This window comes from Doryrhamphus excisus, linkage group LG5, assembly GCF_037039965.1.
Source record: "Doryrhamphus excisus strain RoL-2023G ecotype Guam linkage group LG5, RoL_Dexc_Guam_v1.1, whole genome shotgun sequence".
Lineage (NCBI taxonomy): Eukaryota > Metazoa > Chordata > Actinopteri > Syngnathiformes > Syngnathidae > Doryrhamphus > Doryrhamphus excisus.
In genome coordinates, this window is record NC_136361.1 from 10,587,353 (window position 1) to 10,612,176 (window position 24,824).

A 24,824-nucleotide genomic window follows, 5' to 3' on the forward strand; every position below is an offset into this window, starting at 1 on the left:
GGTTTCCAGCTCATATTTTCATCTATTGTGATCCCCAGAAATGTATTTTCCTTCACCCTTTCAATGTCCACACCGTCTATTTGTATTTGCTGGTGCGTGTCCTTTCTGCTGTTACTAAACAGCATGATTTTAGTTTTATTTAGGTTCAAGGACAATCTATTATCATCAAACCATCTTTTTAGTGTGACCATTTCTTCTCTGACCTTTCTAATGATTTTGTCTGTACTCCCTCCAGAACAAAAAGCAGTGGTATCATCCGCAAATAATACCAGCTTTAAGTCTTTCGTGACTTTGGAGATATCATTGATGTACAAGTTGAACAATTTTGGCCCCAGTATTGACCCCTGGGGGACTCCGCATGTAATATATGAACTTGCAGATGTGTATTCTCCTAGCAGTACGTATTGCTTCCTGTCAGCTAAGTATATAAAATATATTCAATGCAAATACTGACAGGTTGGGCCTGTGTGGCACAAGTACTAAAGTAATAAATACAGAAAATTAAAGCAAAACCAGACAAGTCAAATGTGAAGATTCAACTTTATTTAAAAAGGGGAGGGTATACACTCTATCCAAGTCATCTTCCAATGGAAGACTATCTGAGGCCCAGCTTCTTCTTCTCTCTCTGCTTCTTCCGTACAACCTCCATGTTCCGGTCCTTCCACATGCTCTTCCTCAGTTTGATGGGGCGGCTACCAACATATTTCCCTGCACACACAAGAAAACAACACCGACGGCAAAAGGACCCCAAGTTGGGTAGGATTAGCATGTAAAGAAGCTTTGTCACTTTGTTACAGTTGTTTGGACATTGCCCGCAAAAAGACTGACCGTTCATCTCCCGCATGGCTCGGACATAATCATTTGGATCTTTGAAGCTGACAAAGCCGTAGCCTTTCGTCTTTCCTGTGCGCTTGTCTCTCACGACCTGGCAATCACAACATATCATATCATCAACCTAAAGCGTCTTATTCATTGGCCTCTTAACATTTATATGTCCTACCAGCTTTGTGCTTGAACCTTAAGCCATGTATAGGGAACATATTGGATCCATACAAGTTTAGAAATGCTGTGGGGCCTCATATGCCAGAAAAGCAAAATATGCAAACAGATAGGCCTGTCATGAACCAACAAATTTTCCTGGTGAATATTTATGCCACACATTATCATTGATTATTGATATTGGCCACATTTTTTGAGACCATTATTTCCATTAATTAGATGGTAGAGTAGATGGTACTCAAGTATGGGTTGTACTAGTACTAGGGATGCTCCAATCATGGATCTTATGCGACCTATTCCCACACTGATCATTAGGGTGCATCAAAAAACACAATTATTGAATTTTGATATGGCTGGGTACTAAAAGTGTTCCAATATATGTAGAAACAACACATACCAAATATTTTTCCAATACATGATTATTTATCTGTTTTTGTGGAATAAAGTGGTGAACAGTTCAATGGTCGCCATGGAGATTTGAGGTCAGCAAAGAATGCAGCTCAAGAACTCTCAGGTGATTTTTGTTTTGATTTATACTCCTATTACATATTACTACCAAATTTGTGGTTTTATTTTAATGTAATTTGAAGGATTTGTAGTCATATTTATAGGTATTTAGTGCTCATTGCCTCTACTGTAGCTAACATTAGCTAGCTACAGTTTGCTAACACACACAGTACACAGTATACAGTAATATAGAGTAGACAGTATTGCTGATGCCTCATATTTATTGAGAGTAATACTGTAGTCTTACATAATCTGATATACACTTGTTCATTTATTATTTTAGGCACTGTTTAGTGCTCATTGCCTCTACTGTAGCTAACATTAGCTAGCTACAGTTTGCTAATGACAGTTCGCTAATAGCTGAGCAAGCATAACATCAATAACAGTAATATAGAGTAGACAGTATTACTGATGCCTCATATTTATTGAGAGTGGTACTGTAGTCCTACATAATGTGATATACACTTGTCCATTTATTATTTTAGTCACTGTGCAGCACAACCCACCAGCTCTCCTACGATGCTGCCCTCAACAACTAGTTCCTTTCAGACTGGCAGTCTCCGCTTGGTCTTTGGTCTGGGCCCCCTTTGATAACCCTATAGAAAATGATGCTGTATAGAAGTTCATTGTACTCAACATTTCCAGGTCAACTTTTTGGCAATTTGCCTAGAAATTGCACATTTTCCGAAATTTTACCAAAGTTGTAAGTGTGTGAGGTGGCACCCCTAAATCTCAATGGATTTCCTCAAAACTTTGCAAAAGACATTTTTATGTTCATTAGAAAAAAATGGAATGCCAGCCAAATTGATATTATGAATTTAAAATTTCCTATTCAAATTTGATGCACCCTACTGAGCATCCATGAATGAAATTCCAAAGACCCTTGACTGCCAGGAAGCCCCAAGAATATCCATCCATCCATCCATTTTCCTCCGCTTATCCGGCCGGGTCCGGGATGCGGGGAAAAGTTACCACAGGGATAACTGGCTTGTGGCAACCAAGTGTTCATAGTGACGTTGCTTTTTGATCCTTCAATGTCGGCTCTTCCCATCATTGTGAAGCAGAATTCATCAATCGTTGGATTGTTCACCCACTAATAGGGAACGTCAGCTGGGGTTAGACCGTCGTGTAGTTTTACCCTACTGATGATGTGTCGTTGCAACAGTAATTCCCAAGAATAAGTAAATACTCATAAAAATAGTATCTATTTACTTAAAAGGCACCCACTTTTTAGGGTATTTTTTTCATGTGGCCCAGAATTCTTGGCTGCGCCCATGCTATTGGCTATTTGACTAATATTTTTGACTAAAACATATTTGACTTATTTTTTCAAGACAACATATAGCATAACTGGTGAAACTTTCCAGAGATTGAGCTGCCTTCTTTAAGGAGACTTTGGATGTGAGCGTACATTGGTGGAGCTCTAGCAGGACTTCCAGGTGGCACGTACCGTACTGTACTGTACTGTACTCCAGGCGTCAGTTCATCTTGTCCGATTAATTCTATTTTTCGGGTTATTTGCTGAGCCTTCTGACTGTCGCAGTTTGAAAACTCACTATACTCCCTCATGTCTGTGTTCTTGAAATAGCATATGAAATTAAAGCTTTTTAAAGTGTTACCCGTCAAGATCTTTTTAATTGCATGTGTTGGCTGATATGTTGCTTTTGTTTTAGCAGGTCTATGCAAGGAAAGTGGACAACGCAAGAAAGGAAAACCCACCTTTGCTTTGAGGAAAGATGGATACCTGCTGAAGGCTCGGGCCAAGATGTCATCATTGACCTCGTTGCCAAGGTCACCGCAGAAAATACGGAAATCATCTGCAATGCAGAGAGAGACGAATTTGCCAAGATCTTTATTCTGACAAAATAAATTGTTCTTAAACTAGCTGTCAAGAGCTCAGCCTGACATGTTTTATTCATTCATTCATCCACCACAGTTCTTTTTGGACTGGTAAAAAGGGAGTGAGCGCTTTGTTGTATATTCATTTTTAATTTGGCACTCTTATTTATATAAATTTGTTTGATATTTTAGTTTTTTAACATTTACTGCTTGTTGCCAATTTTGTTTTATATTTGGCACTCTTTTACAGTTTTTATTTTACATTGAGTGAGATTATGTTGTATTTATTGTTATTATACTTATTTTTAGATGTGACGCCCTGATTTAAATATTTGGCACCATCTTTTATTATTATTATTTTTTAAGATTGGGCACTATCTTTAACTTTTCTATTGGACATTTGGTGTTCGCTTCTACTTTTAAATTAAAAAATATATATATATTTTTAGATTTGGTGCTGTCTTATTAAATTTTTTTAATGTGGCGACATTTTATGATTTTTTGGTCCTATTTTATTTTTGTCTAATTTATTGTAGCGCTTTATTTTTTAAGAATTGGCACTCTTTCATTCATAATTTGTTTTTTTTTTACATTTGGCGCCATCTTGTTATTGTTATTTTTAGATGAGGTTCCATCTTTTGGCTTTACTTTAGATCTGATTTATAATTTTTGCTGTTTTTTTTTAATTTTTAGATTTGTCATTTTCATTTGATGCCATTTTTCATTTTATGTATAATTTTTAGATTTGCCACAATCTTGTTTTTTATTATTTACATACTTTTTTTATTGTATCCTCTATTACTGTAATGTTTTTTTTCGCCGTCTACTATTATAAAATTCCTCCATAATACCACAGATGTTACTTATTAGTAATTACCAATATTACTATAAAACATTTTCAGCTGCTCTTGTACTTCTCAGTAAAAGATCATCTTTTATTGTTTTTAAAGATGTTTTTACAAGGTAAAATGTATCTTTTCATGGGTCAAGGATGTCTCACAAGGTGACCAAAAGGTACAAAAAAACAATTGGAATAGAAATGATTAGGCCTTATGTAACAGGCATATGTAATACAGTGTCATGTTCATGTGTAAAGTTTCTACCTGTCTCCCAGTCCAACAGACTGGGGTCCTCCCAGGAAGTCCCTGCTGCTGTTCGAATACACTTCTTCACCTTCTCCGTCTTTGCCTTTCCCTTCTTGTCATCTGATGAACTTTCCACGGGCTAGAATACACAATTCACATAATTCCCATGAACATGCTTAGTGTTTTCTTTTTTTTTTTCTGGATTTTCCTTGGCATTACCGCTAGCCGTGACTTCACTGTATTTGCACTGCAGTGGAGTCCTGACAAGATACAGTCTGCCACAACACATTTCCTTATTACCCACCAATCATACTCCAGCTGGAAATCATGCATTTTGCACTATTGGATCTGAAAGAGTTTTCTAAGTAGAGCTACAAAATTCAAAAACAAGAAATGGGAGTAAGACAAAAAAAAAGCATTCAAGTGAAATGTGAGTTGATCACATGTTGAAACGGGGACCCTATTATACTTCTACCACTTTTCTGACCAATGAATGTAGTTAGAACATTGTATTCTCATCTTGAACCATGCCAAAGTTTCAGATAATGAAGTTTGCACATTTGGAAGTGAGCCCTGAAAAAGGTTTGGAACGCTCGCTTTCAACATTGTCTCCCTGTAACGTCAGAGTGAGCCGGACTTCCTAATATGGGCATGCCGGGTAAAAGTTGGCGGCTGTACAGGCGGTACAGTGATCAATCACAGCACAGTGGAAGTGGGCCGTGGGTGGAATAAATTAAAACAGACCCTCGATTGACACGAGCTAACACCAGTTAGATGCAGACACATATACATGTAGGGGAGCGGTACCACCCTTAGAGGGTGGGACCAGAGAACACCATAATAGCACTTAGTAGTTTCAGGTAGTGATGGCGACATGAAGCCACATGAGGCTTCCAACCATTTCAGGTCAACTGGTTGGAGAATGGATTCATTTCTTGAAGCTCCATGTGCACACGACACCACCTGCTGGCCTTGGATAAAATTACAGGCGGCTGGATCTTCATGTGTGATGCATTGAATGCTGATCTGTTTTGGCTCGTGGAAATGATTATGTACTACAAAAAATTGTATTACCAAATTATTAATCTACAAAGTGTAAGATAAAATATACAGTATATATAAAATACTGAATGTTTTCTTCCATTCCATAAATGCCATGTATCATGTGCTATGGTTAGCTTCATCATGGTCTTATGTCACCTAGCTGGCATGGGCTCAGGGAAAGTGCTTGTGAAACTAGGAAGATGTATGCTTGTGGAACTTGGACAGAATATGGGAGATTTAATTGATTTTTATTCAATAATAATTTTTTCTTAATTTTTGGTTTGAGGCGATTCCTCTTTGTTGATACATCTCCACTATGCTTTATCTTTGACATCCATGTCAACAAGGGCCTCATCGGCTCTTGTTTTCTTGTGGCTGATAAAAACGTGTGCTCTTTCATTTGCACAATGAACACAAGTTGTGTTAGTATTACTGTAATATATTAATATTATAATGCAGTACTATTAACCTTACCATGGATGGGTGAAGGGCCAGTTTCATCTTCATGTTCGTGAACATGATGAGGTGTTATTATTGTATCCCAATACGCACTTCTCCTCTCAATAACAATGAGAAACAGTACAAATAAAGGTTTTGAAATGCAAACATATCATCTCTTAATAGTGTTGGATTTGGCTTACTGATCAAGTCAAAATGTTCCCACACAGGAGAAATTTTCCTCTTTCTAGCTGGCTCCATATCTTCTCTCTCTGAACTCCAAACTAATGTAACCGTAGTAACCAAACCCTCCAAACTATCAACAAACACTATCCACACGCTCAACTGACTGACTCATCACAAAACCTCACATTTTAATTTTTAAGCCTGAGGGGTTTACAGTAAAGTCTGGTTATATCGATATTCTCGGGAGTCTGAAAAAATATCGATATAACCGGACTATCGATATATCCGATCCTGCGCCGAACTGCATTAAAAGTGGGCAATAATGCACTCGACATTGTTCTATACACACGAGAGAAACCACGAACGCCAGCATGTACATATGAAAAACAGTGATTATTGCAAGCGATAAAAAGCTATCTGAATACAACACAATTAAATACATGTATTTGTACGCTTGTGTCTTCGTTGGAATAGGTGTGTATGCTATGTCAGTTGGTTCTTCTGTTGCAGGTATGTGTTTGGCCAGCTATGTGGGGCGGGTTGAGCATGACCTGTGAACCAGGAAGTGCAGGAATCGGTGTGTGTGCTGTGCTCTGGTGGTGGAAGTGTGAAAAATAAAGTTGACTGGAAGCAGCCGTTCGCCGTGTTCTTTTTTGGTATTGAAATCCAAAGATTGATTTAAGCTGCTTTTGTATCGATATAAGCAGACCAAATTGGCTGGCGGGAGATGAAAAGGGCATCGTAGTAACCGGATTATCGTAATAACCGGGTATCGAACTAACAGAACTAATTATATCATAAAAGACTAGAAATTTGCCGGGAAATGAAAATAGTATCGTAATAAGCAGTACTTCAATATAACCGATATCGATATAACGAGACTTTACTGTATATCGCTGAGTGACGGGCAAACATCGCGGCAAATTCTGAACCTTTTCCCGAATCCGTCACGTGGTACAGCCGGGCAGCGAGGCTTCGGACGTCATCAATTCTGGCGCCTTCCCCCAATGAATCACGCCTCGGTACACGCTTCGCGGAAGTGCACACTCGATTACTCGACACACGCTTGGAAGCCCCGGCACCTCTTGTAACATCACTAGTTTCAGGGCTGTTTTTCTACCCATCGTCTCTTAAAAAGTGTTGGGGGGCTTTGTAATATCCATGTATTATCTTCATGAGTGTTCACTGAAAGATTGAAAACAAAACTTGAAAACTGCAGTCCGTCTTATCCATGTTCATTTCTCTCTACATGGGAACAAAAAAACCTGCTTGTTTTAATGTATAGAATGAACCCACTGTGGTCACAAAGCCATAAATATGATCATAGGCAATTAAAGTTTGTGGTGTGCACCGAATTTTGTTTAGAACAGGGGTCTCAAACAAATGTGGCCCGCAGGACACTAGTTTGAGGCCCCCGCCTTGATATGAAAGTTTAATGTTAGTGCGGCCCACGCAAGTTTGATATGGATGCTGTATGGTATCATGTACCCAGAAAAAATTATTACGTTTGATTAATGTTCATGTTAAAGGTTAAATAACTGTTAATAGTTATCCTCCCTATCCGTGTGGAAGTGGTAAGTTTTTGGCTATTTAAGTTTAAAGGAAATAACTTGAAGGCTACCGTTTAGGTCGCTAGCTCTCTAGTTTGCGAGTTAGCATGTGTCTCAAGACCCTGCAGTTGCGCAATATGTTGTAAATAAAAAGAGTATAAATGTGACTTTTGTCGTGTTTTGTCATGTCTACTGGGCTCTAATAATGCTTTGTTCATTTTAATCTAAAAAAATAATTTGTCTACCCACCAACTATATGTGGTTTCTTAAGTTTTTATTATTTGCCGTTTTATTATTATTATTATATTTATTTATTTATTACTGATTGATTGATTTTCTTTATTCTTGATTTGTTTATTTATTTTTCATCTTATTTTGTGTAGAAAAATAAAAAGTAAGATATTTGAGAACAGTGGAATGTTTTATCAGAGATTTTATTGTAGAAAATCGAAACCAAAGCAAAGTTTATTCATTTTTCTGTTTTTAATAAATGCGTTTTTTGTTGTTTTTTGGGGGGGGAAAACCTGATGCGACCCAGTCTCGCCCAGACCCTAGCTCCAGTGGCCCCCAAGTAATTTGAGTTTGAGACCCCTGGTTTAGAAATGAGTTTATGGTGAAATTACTGCTGATCACTAAAGAATGGGAAAGGCTAGAAAACATGTTTTTTCTGATGAAATAAGAGAGTCTCCTCTAATAATCTGTTGGCCTTGAACAAGAAGTCAAAATGCTGTAAAATGGCTGGTACTGAGAGTCTGGCTTTGAAGAAAATGTCTGCCATAAAGGTTTTAAGATCCAATAGTGCAAAATGTTCATTCTTGCAATTTTTCAAATGGTCTTAAGATGTTGTGCTTATTGGTTTCAATGTATATTGCAGTTGTAATTCAGAAAATCAAGGCCAAAATTAAAGTTTGGCTTTTTTTATAATTCCGGGAGTCACCCTGGGCATCTCGGACGTCCACTCCAACTTTCAGCTTTCATAGACTTCCTTTTTACAGCCAATTGACTTTTCACCTCAGTCATCAAACCCTGCTGTTACCTGTTGAAAATAAAGTTGAAGCGCGTACCTTGTGTACCTCTCTGTGAGGTTCGGGCTCAGGCATGCTGGGTCCAATGACAGCACTGCTCTCCTCGCTGTCCCTCCTGTCCAGGAGGCCTGCCGCCATCACTGCTGCCTGCTGCTCGGCGACCCGAGCAGCCAGCTCCTCCTGAGAAGGCAGCAGACCGCTTTGATCACAATGACATAAAACACGGCATGTTTTGCATAGCTAAGGTAATAACATTACCCCTACTTTGTGGACATCCATTTCTTATTATTTTTCAGAACTTAGCTAAATGTATCTGTCCTACTACGGTCAAAGCTCGTTCAACCTCATAAAGACATTTTAACACCCCTGGGTTGCCAGAGTGTAAGAACTGTTTGTCACTCTATTTAGCCAGTCAGCGGACATCTGTAGTTTCTCTTTTTCAAAAAAGCAACTAGTGGCAAATCCAGGGACTAAACTTTTAGAGAAATGAAAAACATGTATGGCTCTTGTTCATGCATTTCACTCATCTAGACATGAAATAACACCCCTATAGTCACCTTTACACACCCAGGGCTCTACATTAAAAACAAAAATGACTTGCCCATGGGGAATCCTTAAGGTGAGAACTACTTGCCCGAACATGCTGATAATTCATCAGATAATAGTACTGATGCATTGTATTTGGAGGAATGTCTGAAACGTCGTAGTAAGCAGTGATATTTACAAGTTGTGCACCACAATGAAACATTATTGAATAGACACATTTGTGTACTAGTAAAGTGTTTTGAATCCAGAAAAAAATGCTCAATGGTCAAACAATAATTTGTGAAGCAAAGGTGAGAAAAATACACAGAGAAATGGAAGCGCTAGATTTTGTTTTTTTCTGAAGATGAGTTTTGGTAAATACCATTATCTATTGAGACAAAGACGACAATAGTCTGTGTGCTTTGCAAAATCAGTCCAAATCATCAAAAATTTAATGTTTCACATGATGTGTATATTTTGCAGAGAACATGCATATAAATAAACTCGGGATGCACGGTAATCATGAGACAGATATGACGGAATTATGACGTCATACCGACAAATCCACTTCCATAATTGATCATTTAAAAAACACACTCCATGATGCAAGACTACACATATTGTTTTTTGTACTTTTTTTTATCCTGCCTGTGATGGTAACAGCCTGTAGTACCGTCCCCTGAGCTCACCTGGGGTGGGGTGGGGGGGGGACTATGGAGGACTCACAAAACCTTAGCCACCTGAAACGCCCGGGCCGTGGTGTTTTAAAAAAAAAACTCCCTCCCGCTCTATACTCTGCTTCTCCTGATAGTTCACCTAATTAGGATCAATTAAATGCTACATTTGTGCAAATCCTAATTAGTTCCAGTCCTATTACCTCCGGGTGTGCACAAAATACACTTCAATCTAAATTTTAAAAAGGTTGAGGTAAAAAAACAGTATCCGTAAAATCAGTATCTGTTTGGGCAAAAAATACATAAAAAAAGATATTGTGCATGTCTAAAATAAACTATAACAAAGCACAAAAAAGAAGGTAGTGTATGGGATTGGTATTGCAGTAGTACCAGTATCAAACATGAAAAACAAACAACTGAGGTAGTGGGCCAATATTTGACGTGAGAATAGCAAACCACCTTCATGCAGTTCTTCATGTTTGTCATTGATATCACAGATCCTACCATTCTGGCTTGCCGTTGGGCTCGAACATCGTTTTTGGGGAGTCCGACCGTGACAGGAGGGGCGGAGTAAACAGTAGGCGCAGCCTGGAAGACTGTCGGGGCCGACTTGATGGGAGACGGTACTCCCGGTCTTGTGGGTGGAGAGGATACCATGGACATCATATCGCTGACCTGAACAGAACATGTTGGAACATCAGATGTTGGAATTAGAGGTTATCACATGGTTTGTCTGGTATCAGGCCAGGTATCATGCCCTTCGGTCTCGGGCTGATACTGACGCTGATACTTGCAGTTGCAGTGGCCCTTGGTTTTCCGACTTGTATTTGCATTTTTAGTTTTTTCGATCATTTCAAGAGTGTCCTCATTAATGGAGATAAAATGTTCAATTTCTAATATTCTGTTTGCTATTTTCCCTATTTGTCTTTCGCCGGCAGTGTCAACCACTGACATGTTGACAAAGCACAGATGGCAGCAAAACAAACGCTTGTGCGCTGTTCTCTGATTGGTTGTTTCACGGGCACGATACCAGAGCATCGCGCTCTGAGTGGACAGCTACGGGGGCTGATACTGACATGGTTAAACTCTATATTTTATCAGTATCACTGCCCTGGGCATTGACACAGTATCATTTCGGCCTTTTCCCATATCATTCATGGGCGCTTTCTAGGGTACAGGGCCAATTAATACTTAATACTTACGTTTATCGTTTGGTTTCTAAACCTCGTTAATAGCAACAAGAAGGCATTTCTACAGATTTGAGATTTTTTTTTCGTTGTACAGTAAACCTCGGATATATCGGACTCGGATATATCGGAAATTCGCTCACAACGGACAGATAAAAAAGAACCGATTTCTCTGTTATGCATTTCCAATAAAAATTCATTGCATATATTGTATTTTTTATAACGGATTTCGCCTATTTCGGACAAAATCTCCAGTCCCGTTCCAATTTCCCTCGCATATATCGGATGGCAGCAGAAATGTAGCAATACTAACCGGGGGTGCAGCAGCCATGTGCTGGATGGGCGAGGAGACACCCTGAGGTGTTTGGCCCTGCAGGGAAGGGGCGATCATCATTGGCGGAGGTGGGGGCGGCCGTGGCAAAGGAGGCGCCGCAGGAGGCATGATATGGATCCTCTGAGGACCTGCATATCCAGCACACGTGTATCATCACATGAAGTCATCCAGAGCAGCAATCATAAACATCATGAATGTGCTTCTCACCAGGCCGCTGCAGGATGTGGGGAACAAAGGCCGGTCTCATCATCGGAGGAGGCGGGGGGGCAGGTACTGGAGGGACTGGACCAGACAGAGTCGATATCAACAAAGCATCCTATGTGGTTCAAGATGAATTCATCCTGGGCTACGTACACACTTGGGACTTGGGGGCAGCATAATGAAAAAATGATAAAGTCAGCCCTCACAATAGCTCACCGTTATTTTCTCCCTGTCCGTATGACAATATTTTCATCATCATTGGAATGTTTCAGTTCGGTACAGACATCTAGCAATTTCCTACACTGATGGTCTACTACAGCGCAGCCCAATCTGCGGCTAGCAATAGCCTTCCCTTGAAATACATAAATAAGAAACGAGTGCCAGAAGTCAGTAGAAACGAGAAAGAGATGGATGAGGATGATTACCTGGCCCAACAAAGGTCGGTGGTGGAGGTCCGACAAAGGCTCCCCTGGCCTCGAGTGTTTGCTGTACCTGAAAAAGAAACTTGGAATTAGCGCTACATTCACCCAGGTTTTACAAATATATTCATTAAATAATCACATTGCGGCTCTGCGCTGATTCATGGTTGACTACGGGATATTTGTTAGTCAAATATATATATCTGACATATTCTCACCTATAAATGTAATGGTAATGGTTTAATTTCATTTGAACATGCATCAGATTACAATTGAGTGCATCCCATAATCAGTTCACAGTTCCACATGTCCAAAAGGAGTAGGAAGAAGCAAAGCTTATTAAATCCTACCCCTCCATCTGGTACTTTTACAATCACTAACTGTTACATTTGTTCACTTCCTGCTTTCCATAATACAGTTTAAGGTTTTTTTTGTTTGTTTTTTTTAAATAATATACCTTGTACCGAAGTACGAGGTAATATGACCATACAATGACATAATGTGTACCATAGTAAGTGTCAATATAGTGATATATATAGCACATCATGACTGGTTCAAGACTCTTCATCCTTGTATTTAGCAAACATCAACTGCTTGTATTGTTTCTTGAATTGGCTCATCGTTGTGCATTGTTTGAGGTCCTTACTCAATCCATTCCATAGTTTGATTCCACATACTGAAATAATATGGCTTTTTAACGTAGTCCTAGCATAGAAGTGTACTTCAAATGTACTTCTTCCCTGAGATCATATTTCTCCTCTCTTGTAGAGAAGTATTGGATGACATTTTTAGCTAATTGGTTGTTTTTAGCCTTATGCATTATTTTAGCTGTTTGAAGATGAACTATAGCAGCAAGTTGAAGTATTTGTGATTTTAGAAATAAGGAGTTAGTATGTTCTCTGTAGACGGCATTATGAATTATCCTTACTGACCTTTTTTGCAGTACATTTAGCGAGTAAAGATGGCTTTTATAGTTATTGTGTGGATATATGGGCTAATAAGTAAGATATGGTAGAACCAGAGAGCAATAAAGAGTGTGGAGTGATTTCTGATTGAGAACCAATTTTGCTTTGTTCAATACTGAAATATTTCTGGCCACCTTATGTTGTATATTTGTAATATGAGGTTTCCAGCTCATATTTTCATCTATTGCGATCCCCAAAAGTTTATTTTCGTTCACCCTTTCAATAAATGTAATTAGAATGCTGTATTGTCATGTTAAAAGATTCAAACGGTTCAGATAATGAGGTTTTCAAGTTTGGCGGTGAGCATCGTGTCTGTTGCTGTAAATGTGTTCCTGTGGCATTGACCGGAAGCGACGTCTGGGGTTCAAAGTTCAGTTTTATCGTGGCGTGGATGATGTGTGAGGGATTATTGTTCCTGCTGTGAGATAATTCAAAACTGCAATGAAAGCCTGTTGTTTTTGAGATCCAATCTTGCACTTGTGTGTCTCACCCAACATTACCGACACCAAGTGACCACTGTATTTGTATTTGACCTAACTTTGTATGCCATTTGTATGCTTGAAAATGCTTCATTTAGGACGAATATGTAAAATCTACTTAAATATGCATATTTCTGACAAATAATAAGCCATATTCAACATGTATATTTTTGAAAAAAAAAACAACAAAAAACAGTGACACAGCTGGAAAATTCAAAGCAGCGAGGGACGACTGTATATTCATTTAAAAATTAAATTTATATATATTTAAAATTATATATATATATACACACACACACACATATATATATATATACATCCACATATATATCATGTCTAGTGGGCTCTAGTTGTGTTAAAAACTGTTCATGAAAATATTCTCTATGAAAATATGATCTTTATTGGCAGAAATTCACTTATAATTTAGTCGGGAAACGATTAACACTGATAAAGGAGAATTTTTTCCCATTATAAGACAAATACATGGAAATAAATAAGTGTACATATTTGTGGTTTGTATGAAATGATAGTTGGTGGCCGTCATTGCTTCTAAAAGTCACACAAACCTGTCTGTAGGTATTGGTGCCAATGATTGGTCGGACGACTGGCAGCGCCGTGACAGCCAGAGCAACGGGTACAGCCTCCATGACATGTGGACCTCCTGCCTTCGGCAACGGTCCACCCAGAACCTCTTGCTCAAACCTGCAGAAGGAGACAGTATATAAATGTATATAAATGATTCCTAATTCCTAAGTGGTTCCCGTTTCATTGTTTTGCATATTTGTCACACTTAAAAGTAAATGAGTCAATGACAACACAACTGAATACAAAATCCAGTTTTTAAACTTTGTCAAGGGAGAAAAAAATCCAAAGCTCCATGGCCCTGTCCGAAAAAGTAATTGCCCTCAAAAGCTAATAACTGGTCAGGCCATTCTTAGCTGCAACAACTGCAATCAAGCGTTTGTGCTAACTTGCAATGAGTCTCTTACAGCGCTGTGGAGGAATTTAGGCCCACTCATCTTTGCAGAATTGGTGTCATTCAGCCACATTGGCGGCTTTTCCAGCACGAAGCCTTTTTAAGGTCATGCCACAGCATCTCAATAGGATTCAGGTCAGGACTTGGACTAGGTCACTCCAAAGCCATTCAGAGGTGGACTTGCTGGTGTGTTTTGGATCATTGTCCTGCTGCACAACCCAAGTTGCTTTCAGCTTGAGGTCACCAACAGATGGCCGGATATTCTCCTTCAGGAGAATTCATGCTTCCATTTATCACAGCAAGTCTTCCAGGTCCTCGCGCAGCGAAACAGTCCCAGACCATCACACTACCACCACCATATTTTACTGTTGCTATGATGTTCTTTTCTGAAGTCCAACAGTCACTGTTGCGCCATATGTACACCTTCCAAAAAGTTCAACTTCTGTCTTTTTTACGGTGCAGTCATAAACACTGAGCCCCCCCTCCAATAAATAGGTAACAATGAGTGGTACTCACAGAGCCATCTCCGCCTCCATCTCTTTCAGACGGTCCTCTCCTGACTTTAGCGCCATGCTAGGACACACAAACCTTCATTATTCAGCATTACAAAAATTGTCAAAATATTATAGTAGATATGAAATATGTAAAAAAAATATGTACACAATACAGTTGGGTATTTGAACACATAATAATTTATTTAGTTTTAATTAAATTTTTTGACCGGCTTACAAAGCAGTACATTATTATACAAATACAATCAATGTTTTGCTTGGGAAATAAATGTTATTCTGTCTTTATAATACATTTAAATACTAGCATAGGAACATAACTACATAGGAAATGTCTCGTTTTGTATCTACTGTATAGCAAGGCAATGTTGCTCCAAATGGAAGTGCATAAAATGTCGGTTCTCATAATATTAGGAAACCACGATTGTTTGTCAGTGCAACTATGTTGCCATATAGTAGTTTGATAAGCCAAAGCACTCACCTGTACGTATAGTTATTGTGAAGTCTTGTCGAAACGAGGCTTTAAAACAAGCACCGTTAGCATTAGCTAAATGAATAGCAGTCGTCCTTGCTATCATGCAGTTAACATGGCGCTCGAACTATACAACTCATTTGTTAATTAGTACGATACGTCCGCTAAAAGCACATTTCAACACTACCGAGGTTCCGGGGAAAAAACTACTATCAATAACGAAACGATCGAGCCATTCACAAGCTTCTCGCCTGCAGGTTGCCGTGGCTATACTTGGCCTTGTATTACTGCCACCTGCTGGACTGGAGTGGTCACCTTTGTTAATGCTTCAGGGCTGTCAAATGCAGTGTTTGTGCACTAACTGGAAATGAACCTCACTGGTTTATTAATATTAATTAAATATTATTAATATATTTATTATTGCTTTATTTAGTTTTGCATGGTTTTTAATACCACAATAGCTACCCGCCTCTTGTTTTGGTCAATGCCGTCCACCGCTTAGTCCCTCCTCTTCCGCCGAGAAGCGGCGATGACGACGGTTGAGGAGTGCGAGCTTGGCCGCCATTTTGGTAGGCAGCACCCGGTACACTTCACTTCGAAGATGTCCTCGGCACATTGTTCAGCAATAAATTGTACTAATCGAAGATTGAAAAGACCAGATTTATCATTTTTCAAGTTTCCCAGAAACAAAGACAGGTATGTGTCATAAATGCGTTGTTGACTGATGACACTGGTAGTTATAAACAAACGGGATAGTGGCCAATACGCCAAGTGTGTATGTACTCAAAGTGTAGTTCCACATAGTCTATCTTTGTTGTGTGAGTGATGATGATTAATGGCGTTATGGAAGTAAATGTTGTTTAAATACGAGTTAATTATCCACATCTAGATTACTGTAAGAGTAATTAATGATACGCATGTGCTCCTTATAGAGTTAATTGGTGATAGCTTTTGATGAATTTTAGTTCATTTTCAAGCTTTCTGGGCTAAAAAAAATTGTAATTATACCTCAAATGTGTAAATCCAGACTCAAAATCCAGTTCATTATATATATATATATATTTTTTTTTTTAAATTTTCTTCATGTTTAAAATATCTTCAGATGTCAGCAGTGGGTTGTAAGCGCCAGAAGAACAGACCTGCTGAGTCGGACCACTTTCTACATCTCCAGAAACTGCCGCTTGTGCGCAGAACACTTCACCGAGGACCAGTTCTCCAACCGGCAAGTGAAGAACAGGCTGAACTGGAACGCCGTTCCGAACGTCTTTCAGTTTCCCGATCCTCCCGAGTCCGACTCAACACGACGTGGTCCCAGGAAGAGGAAGCGGGCTGCTGGCGACTCCAGCACGGATGCAGCAGCAAAGCAGCAGAAGGGTCGGTGTACACCTTTTGGCCATTTGGGAAAGTTTCTTAATATGGTAAACACAGGTCTTATTGTATGGCACCCTACTTGACATTAAAGTTGAGTCTAAGTGCCTGGGGAGATGATCTTTGGTCCTTCCAATACTGTTTTCATTGGGTCAGCCATAGCAAAACACTGAACTCACAATGACAATGGCAGTTTTGTGGTTGACTATGTAGTATCAATAACAAATATAGATACTAATTCACTCGTTCATTCATTTTCTACCGCTTATCCCCACAAGGGGGTGCCGGAGCCTATTCCAGCTGTCTTCTGGCGAGAGGCGGCGTACACCCTGGACTGGTCATCAGCCAATCACAGGGCACATATAGACAAACAACCATTCACACTCACATTCATACCTATGGACAATTTGGAGTGGCCAATTAACCTAGCATGTTTTTGGAATGTGGGAGGAAACCGGAGTACCCGGAGAAAACCCACGCATACACGGGGAGAACATGCAAACTCCACACAGAGATGGCCGAGGGTGGAATTGAATTCGGGTCTCCTAGCTGTGAGGCCTGCACGCAAACCACTCGTCCCCCGTGCAGCCATAGATACTAATATTTAAGCACATTTTATGAAGTTTATGTGCCCATATGCAGCATTTCCAATCATAAAAATGTCAAAATTTCAAATTTAAGGCATTCAGAAGATACATTGAAAGACTGTGATGGTGTGTAGTATTCTACGCTGGTCACTCGGTGTCAGTAATGTTAATTGATGAGGTGATGGCCACCAAATTAAGTAATGTCCAGAATAAAACAAGGAACTATCCCAATGCTAATTATGTGATATTGTCTCTAATTGTGTCTATTATATTGGGTGATAGGAGTATTAAAGTAACTATAGGGGTGTTATTTCATGTCAAGAGGGCTCTAATTGAAAAGTATTTAGAAGCTGGTAAACGGGTTTAATATGCTGTATGTAAATATTCAATTTATAAATAAGGACTCCTACTTTGTGGAAATGCCCTGATTGTGGTCCGGTCAGAAAACAGTTAACCACCATAAGCGAGGGATTACTGTACGAGTACGGGGAATTATAAACAACTTTTTAAATGCTGGGAAGCGGAGGCACTACACGCGACAGTAATGATGTAACCTTCTTTTTCTGAAATGCGGCGTTGCTTCTATGCCAGATGTAATGGGGGACACGCCTTCCAAAAAGTTCAAGCTTCCATTTATGACAGCAAGTCTTCCAGGTCTAAAAACAGCCCAGACCATCACACTACCACCACCTTATTTTACTGTTGCTATGATGTTCTTTTTTTTTAATGCGGCATTACTTCCAAAAAGTTCAACTTGAATTTTCCCAAAGGTCTTAAGGATCATCAACATTTTCTGCCAAAATGGAGACAAGCCTTGATCTTCTTTTTGTTCAGGAGTAGTTTTGGTCTTGGAACTCTGCAATGCAGATGTTACAGGGTCTTTTGTGACCTCTTGGGTGAGTCGTTGCTGCGCTCTTCACCACTGCTCCATGTTTTCACCATTTGTGGATAATGGCTCTCACTGTGGTTGGCCTGAGCACCAAAGCTTTAGAAATAGCTTTATCGCCTTTTCCACTTCAACTGTGTGACCAATCACAGTTGTGTTGTAACGAGGGGCAAGGGGCAGGCGAGTGTCACTTTTTCACCCAGAGACATGTAGCTTTGGATTTTTTTCTCCCTTAATAAAAAAGTTTCATTGGAAAAAACTGCATTTTGTGTTCAGTTGTGTTGTCATTGACTAATATTTAAATTTGTTCTTAAACATTTAAATATGACAAACATGCCAAAAAAAAAAAGAAATCAGGAAGGGGCAACCACTTTTTCACACCAGTAATCCCGCATGGCAGTTAATTGGTTCCAGAACCAACATTGATAAGTAACAGTAGGCTTTTGAACTTCCTCAGAGCTCTCTTGACATGACATAACACCCCTATAGTCACCTTAACACTCCTATTACCCTATATAGTAGACATAGTAAGAGAAAGTGATGTCGGGGGTTAAGAATTGAGTTTTACCTTGTTGTTGGCTATGACTGCAAAAGTAACCTGTGTTGTTAGAATAATTGTGAGAGATCCAGGATACTTTTTTTTTAAACCGATGCCTTTTTGCTTCTCAAGACCAATATGGTAGAAATAAATAACTTTTAAAAAAGTACTTTTTTAGATTTAGATTTAAAGGGGGGCTATTATGCTATTTTTTTCAGCCCTTTTTATTGAGTCGTGGACTCCTATAGAGCAGCTCCACACGATAACCAGCACAGAAAGCTTTCTAGATCTTCCAGGATATGTGCCTGTTCAGCTGTATTTCTTTGGATTTCGTTCTTCCCGCGAAAACTTTCAATTTCAATTTATTCCACCCACGGCCTGCCTCCGGTCACGCCCACTCGCTCTGGTTGGTCACACTTAGAAAAGGCTATTATCAACCCCGCCCCCTGTATGCACACTCTATCACCACAACGATTACATTTCATAAGCAAATGTAGCTTTCCTTTACACCCAAAGAAACACTTCCTGAGAGACATTTCTAACACCGTAAACGGAGAAGCAGAGCTTGGGGGGAGGGCTGAGAACGTATCTGGCCTACAGCATACGCCCATATAAGGAAGCCTGTCGATGTGTGACATCACAAACTGCTAGTGTTAGAATGCCCTCTAAAACTTGTTCAAAAATGGATTCTCAAATGAAAATATTGATACTTTTGGTCATGTTTGAAACTTTCATCTGTCGAAAGGATGACTGATCGTAAACAGAGCCAAGTCTGAATTATAAATAAAGTTTTCACGCATATAGTATTTAATAGTATTTTTTAAAATTGTTTAAAATACTATTCTCACATGGGCTGCACGGCAGTTGTGTGGTTAGCGCGCAGACCTCACAGCTAGGAGACCACCCTCGGCCATGTCTGTGTGGAGTTTGCATGTTCTCCCCGTGCATGCGTGGGTTTTCTCCGGGTACTCCGGTTTCCTCCCACATTCCAAAAACATGCTAGGTTAATTGGCCACTCCAAATTGTCCATAGGTATGAATGTGAGTGTGAATGGTTGTTTGTCTATATGTGTCCTGTGATTGGCTGGCCACCAGTCCAGGGTGTACCCTGCTTCTTGCCCGAAGACAGCTGGGATAGGCTCCAGCACCCCCGCAACCCTTGTGAGGATAAGTGGTAGAAAATGAATAAATGAATGAATGACTTACGGGCTGTCCAGTGGTTAGCGCACAGACCTCAAAGCTAGGAGACGAGGGTTCAATTCCAACCTCAGGCATCTCTGTGTGGAGTTTGCATGTTCTCCCCGTGCATGCGTGGGTTTTCTCCGGGTACTCCGGTTTCCTCCCACATTCCAAAAACATGCTAGGTTAATTGGTGACTCCAAATTGTCCATAGGTATGCATGTGAGTGTGAATGGTTGTTTGTCTATATGTGCCGTGATTGGCTGGCAACCAGTCCAGGGTGTACCCTGCTTCTCGCCCGAAGACAGCTGGGATAGGCTCCAGCAGTGAGGAAAAGCGGTCGAAAACGAATGAATGAACGCTACCTTTCAACATTTACCAAACAAATGAGTTGAAGTTGCATAAAGTATTGGATCAGTATCGCTAATACAAGCCTGAATTTGTGTATCCGTATCACTTTGGAAACAAGATCAGTGGTTTTGCACCTCACTAGACATCACAGGTATGTTCATGCCTCATGGTAGTGTTCCTTTATAGGGTACTTATTACGCTTTGTCCACTTTCTCACCTATAAATGTAGTTAGAATGTTGTATTCTCATGTTAAACGATGCCAAAGTTTAAGATAATGAGGTTTGCGCACTTGGAAGTGAGCCCTGAAAGAAGTTCAAGTTCAAATTCAAGGAAATACAGCTCAAATAGGTGCGGATTCTGGGAGATCGAGAAAGCGTTCTGTGCGGGTTATTGTGTGTAGCTTCTCTAAAGGAGTCCACAACTCAATACAAAGGTCCCCTTTAAAAGATCAGTTTTCTGAGCTATTTCTAACGTTATTGGATTTATGTTATTTATGTTATTGTGATTTTGTAGTTCCCTGATGTCCCTAGTTCCCTAATTATCATTGAAATGCAGCTACAGACGGAATACTCACCCAGTCTCATAGGTCCAACGGCCCCCGCCTCTGATGTCAAGAGTTGATGTGCAATCTTTCTTTCCTTCCAGTCACGGCAGGTACGTCCCCTGTCCTGGATGAACACACATACAGTAAGCCGGAGACAGACAGCCCCAGAAGCGACAGCCCACCTGTTAGTTCTCCCACATGCAGCACCCCATCACGGTCGCCATCGCCATCGCCCGAACCCGCGGAGCCACTCTCGGCCGAGACGCAGAGCGAGCTTTTGCGGAAAGAACGTCAGAGAACACGTCGCCTGAGAGAAAAGCTGTCCTCGCTGAAAAAGTCCATGGAAAAAGCAGCAGAAGAATCCAGATCTATCCAGGGCATCATCAACAATGCTAAACAGTTTCTCCAAGAGCCGGCCTTGTCCTTTTTTGCTTTGCAACTTGAGAATGGGACCAAGCCGGGTAAGAACTTTACAGTGTGTAAGAAGTGTCTCACCAGGATGGAAGCTGTCAGAGAAAAGTGTGCATCCTGACAGTTTTTCCGTTCACATGTTCAACGAGGAGAGAAAAATGGACCCGGACTACAATCCATACTGTGCCAGCTCACCTCCATTCATGCTTTATATGTACAATATACCTTTATATTCTCTACCCTTCAATAAATCAACTATAATTAGACTACACAGTGCCTTGCTTACTTGCTCTTACCAAGCATACCGGCTTTATCAAGGCTTTATTCATCACTCCTACATGGCAACGTCACACATACACTATACTCAACCTGGCAGATTTGGTTGAAAATATTATGGAAATAAAGTCATAATATTATGAGAAGAAAATTTACTAGAAAAAAATTGAAATATTTTGAAAATAAAACACCAAAAATTCATTTTTGTAATTTTACAAGAATAAAAACAAAATAGAGAATGTTGCAATTTTATAATATTTTTTTTTAAAAATGAGAAACAAAACCTTTTTGGAAAATTAGGTTGATGGAAAAGTTATAATTAGGGAATAAAGTCAGAATTACAAGACAAAATGTGTTAATAAAAAGTTGTAGTAAATAATATAACCATATAATAATAGTAAATACATGTAAAAAAAAAAACGTTCTTGTAATTTTACAAACATCTCTAACACTGAACAGTGACACTTTTTATTGTCACTTGACTACCGCAAGATGCATTCACATCTTTATTATGTGTACACAGACCAGATCAAAAAACAGCTAGAATTTACCTTTTGGACATTTGGATCTTATTGAGTTTTTTTTAAATAGAGCTACAATATGCAAAGGTTTAAGGCCATCGCTCCAAAATGACAAAAAAACTCTCCAAACCAGAAGAAAAAAATGTCTCAATAGACTAAGAATTGAGTAGCTCCACCATTCTTGTTAATCATTTCAAAAATTGGTTTGGTCACGCCTCCTCCCTGAGCTCGCAACTTATGGTTGTGGAGGAGTTTGAGTGTCCCAATGATCCTAGGAGCTAGGTTGTTGGGGGGGCTTTTATGCCCCTGTTAGGGTCAGCCATGACAAACAGGTCCTTGGTGAGGGATCACACAAAGAGTCGCTCATAATGACCCTGATGCACATTACATTACACTGGTGGCTACATTGGCTCCCCGTCCGCTTCAGGATGGATTTTAAGATTCTCTTACTGGTTTTTAAATGTCTTAACGGCCTTGCACCTTCTTATTTATCTGATCTGCTTTTACCATATCTACCCCCTTGATCCTCAGTGCCATGCCATGCCTCCCCACTGTGTGTGTGTGTCTAGTATGGAGGGTGGTAGGGAGGGGCTTTCTTAGTAATTGTTTTTCCTTTTAATTGTGGTAATTGTTTTTAATTCTGTAAAGCACTTTGTGTTGCTCTACAAATAAAGTTGATATGATTTGATTTATGATGAGATTAAACTTTGTTTAAACAAGTTTTCCCTTGCCCAGACATGGGTCAAAGTGGCCCCCTTCTGGAGCCAGGCCTGGAAAAGGGGCACGACGGCGAGCGTCTGGTGGCCGGGCCTATACCTGCCTGGCCGGGCACAGCCCAAAGAGGTGACATGAATGAGCTCACCACTCATGAGAGGGGCCAAAAGGGTCGGGTGCAGATTGAGTTGGGTGGCGGACGGAGGAGGAGACCTTGGCGGTCCGATCCTCGGCTACAGAAGCTAGCTCTTGGAACGTGGAATATCACCTCTCTGGTTGGGAAGGAGCCTGAGCTGGTGTGTGAGGTTGAGAAGTTCCAGCTAGATATAGTCGGACTCACCTCGACGCATAGCAAGGGCTATAGAACCAGTCCTCTGGAGAGTTTAACTCGGTGAACGAGAGGGTAGTGTACCTCCGCCTTCGGGTGGGGGGACGGGTCCTTACTGTTGTTTGCGCTCATGCACCAAACATCAGTTCAGAATACCCATCTTTTTTGGAGTCCCTTAAGGGAGTACTGGAGAGTGCTCCGTCGGGGGATTCCTTGTACTACTGGGGGACTTCAATGCTCATGTTGGCGGCGACAGTGAGACCTCGAGAGGCGGGATTAGGAGGAACGGCCCCCCCTGATCTGAACCCGAGTGGTGTTATGTTGTTGGACTTCTGTGCTTGTCATGGTTCGTCGATAACAAACACCATGTTCAAGCGTAAGAGTGTCCACATGTGCACTTGGCACCAGGACACCCTGGGCCGCAGTTGGATGACTGACTTTGTGGTTGTGTCATTGGACTTGCGGCCATAAGTAATGGACACTCGGATGAAGAGAGGGGCAGAGCTGTCAACCACCTGGGTGAGTTGGGTCTGATGGTGGGGTGGATGCCGGTCAGACCTGACAGGCCCAAACGTATTGTGAGGGTCTGTTGGGAACGACTGGCAGTGACAGTTTCAACTCCCACCTCCGGGAGAGCTTCGACCATGTTCCAAGGGAGGCGGGGGACAATGAGTCCATATGGGCCATGTTCCGTGTCTCCATTGTCGAGGCGGCTGATCGGAGCTGTGGCCGTAAGATGGTTGGTGGCTGTCGTGGGGGTAATCCCAGAACCCGTTGGTGGACACCATTGGTGAGGGATGCCGTCAAGCTGAAGAAGGAGTCCTATTGGGCCTCTTTGGCACATGGGACTCCGGAGGCAGCTGACAGGTACCGGCAGGCCAAGCGGTCCGCGGCTTTGGCACTCTCTGACCCAACTTGGGATAAGTGGTAGAAGATGGATGGATGGGTTTGGAACTGATGGCCATTTTTATAAACTTCCCTTGCCATTTGGATCAATTGGGAGACCAGAATGGACACTAGAGTGACCTGGTCTATCGGAATGTGGCTGCCCCAACTAACCCAAACAATATTCTTAATCTGGATTTCGGCGTCCCCACCACGGCTAACCAAGGTCATGTTGTGAAAACAACTTCTCCCAAGATATTGCTGCAGTGGGAAGCTCTGACGCTCCATTATTTCTTCACGGAATGTTGTTTCTCTTCTCTGGGCCCACCACCAACTTCTCCATGGTAACTGCTATGTATCGCAATGAACCTGCGAACTGAACTCCAAGTTTGGGCGGAGGAAGCAGGCACTCCCCCCACCCCTCCTCATCCAACGCCTTCGCCGCTATATCCCCCTCGTTGTCCCCCTCTCCCCCCCTTCATCACCCAATCATCCCATCCTGTCACCCCTTGTCTCACTGCATAGTATGTTGTATATGTATAGACGGATGATTGCACTATTTCGTTTGTACTTCTGTATAAGTGACAAGAATAAAGGGCTACATCATCATCATGATCATCATCCATCCCCAAATGTTCTCTATGGGATTTAAATCAGGGGAACATGCTGGATGGTCCAAAAGAGTGATGTTATTCTCCCTGAAGAAGTCCTTGGTCAAGCCAGCATTGTGAACAGCAGGATTGTCCTGTTGAAGAACCCGGCTGTTACCACATAGACCAGGGCCCTCAGTCATGAGGATGGGATGGTCTTAAACTTTCCTGC

General features: G+C 40.8%; 2 protein-coding genes across 2 annotated transcripts; one reads left to right on the top strand and one right to left on the bottom strand.

The window, feature by feature from the left end:
• Nucleotides 1–521: 521 nt before the first annotated feature.
• On the bottom strand, nucleotides 522–15,709 carry rbm42 (RNA binding motif protein 42). The gene is made up of 12 exons (XM_058053050.2): nucleotides 15,424–15,709; nucleotides 14,950–15,006; nucleotides 14,024–14,159; nucleotides 12,020–12,086; nucleotides 11,601–11,675; nucleotides 11,373–11,521; nucleotides 10,377–10,547; nucleotides 8,713–8,853; nucleotides 4,449–4,569; nucleotides 3,226–3,323; nucleotides 829–925; nucleotides 522–708 (listed from the first exon to the last, which is right to left on the bottom strand). The coding sequence occupies exons 2-12, from the start codon at nucleotides 15,003–15,005 to the stop codon at nucleotides 596–598; spliced, it is 1,224 nt and encodes a 407-aa protein (XP_057909033.2). The 5' UTR covers nucleotide 15,006; nucleotides 15,424–15,709; the 3' UTR covers nucleotides 522–595.
• A 205-nt stretch (nucleotides 15,710–15,914) lies between these two features.
• LOC131105189 (uncharacterized) lies at nucleotides 15,915–21,732 on the top strand. Its single transcript, XM_058053056.2, has 3 exons — nucleotides 15,915–16,110; nucleotides 16,517–16,788; nucleotides 20,969–21,732. The coding sequence occupies exons 1-3, from the start codon at nucleotides 15,944–15,946 to the stop codon at nucleotides 21,397–21,399; spliced, it is 870 nt and encodes a 289-aa protein (XP_057909039.2). The 5' UTR covers nucleotides 15,915–15,943; the 3' UTR covers nucleotides 21,400–21,732.
• The last annotated feature ends 3,092 nt before the right edge of the window (nucleotides 21,733–24,824 follow it).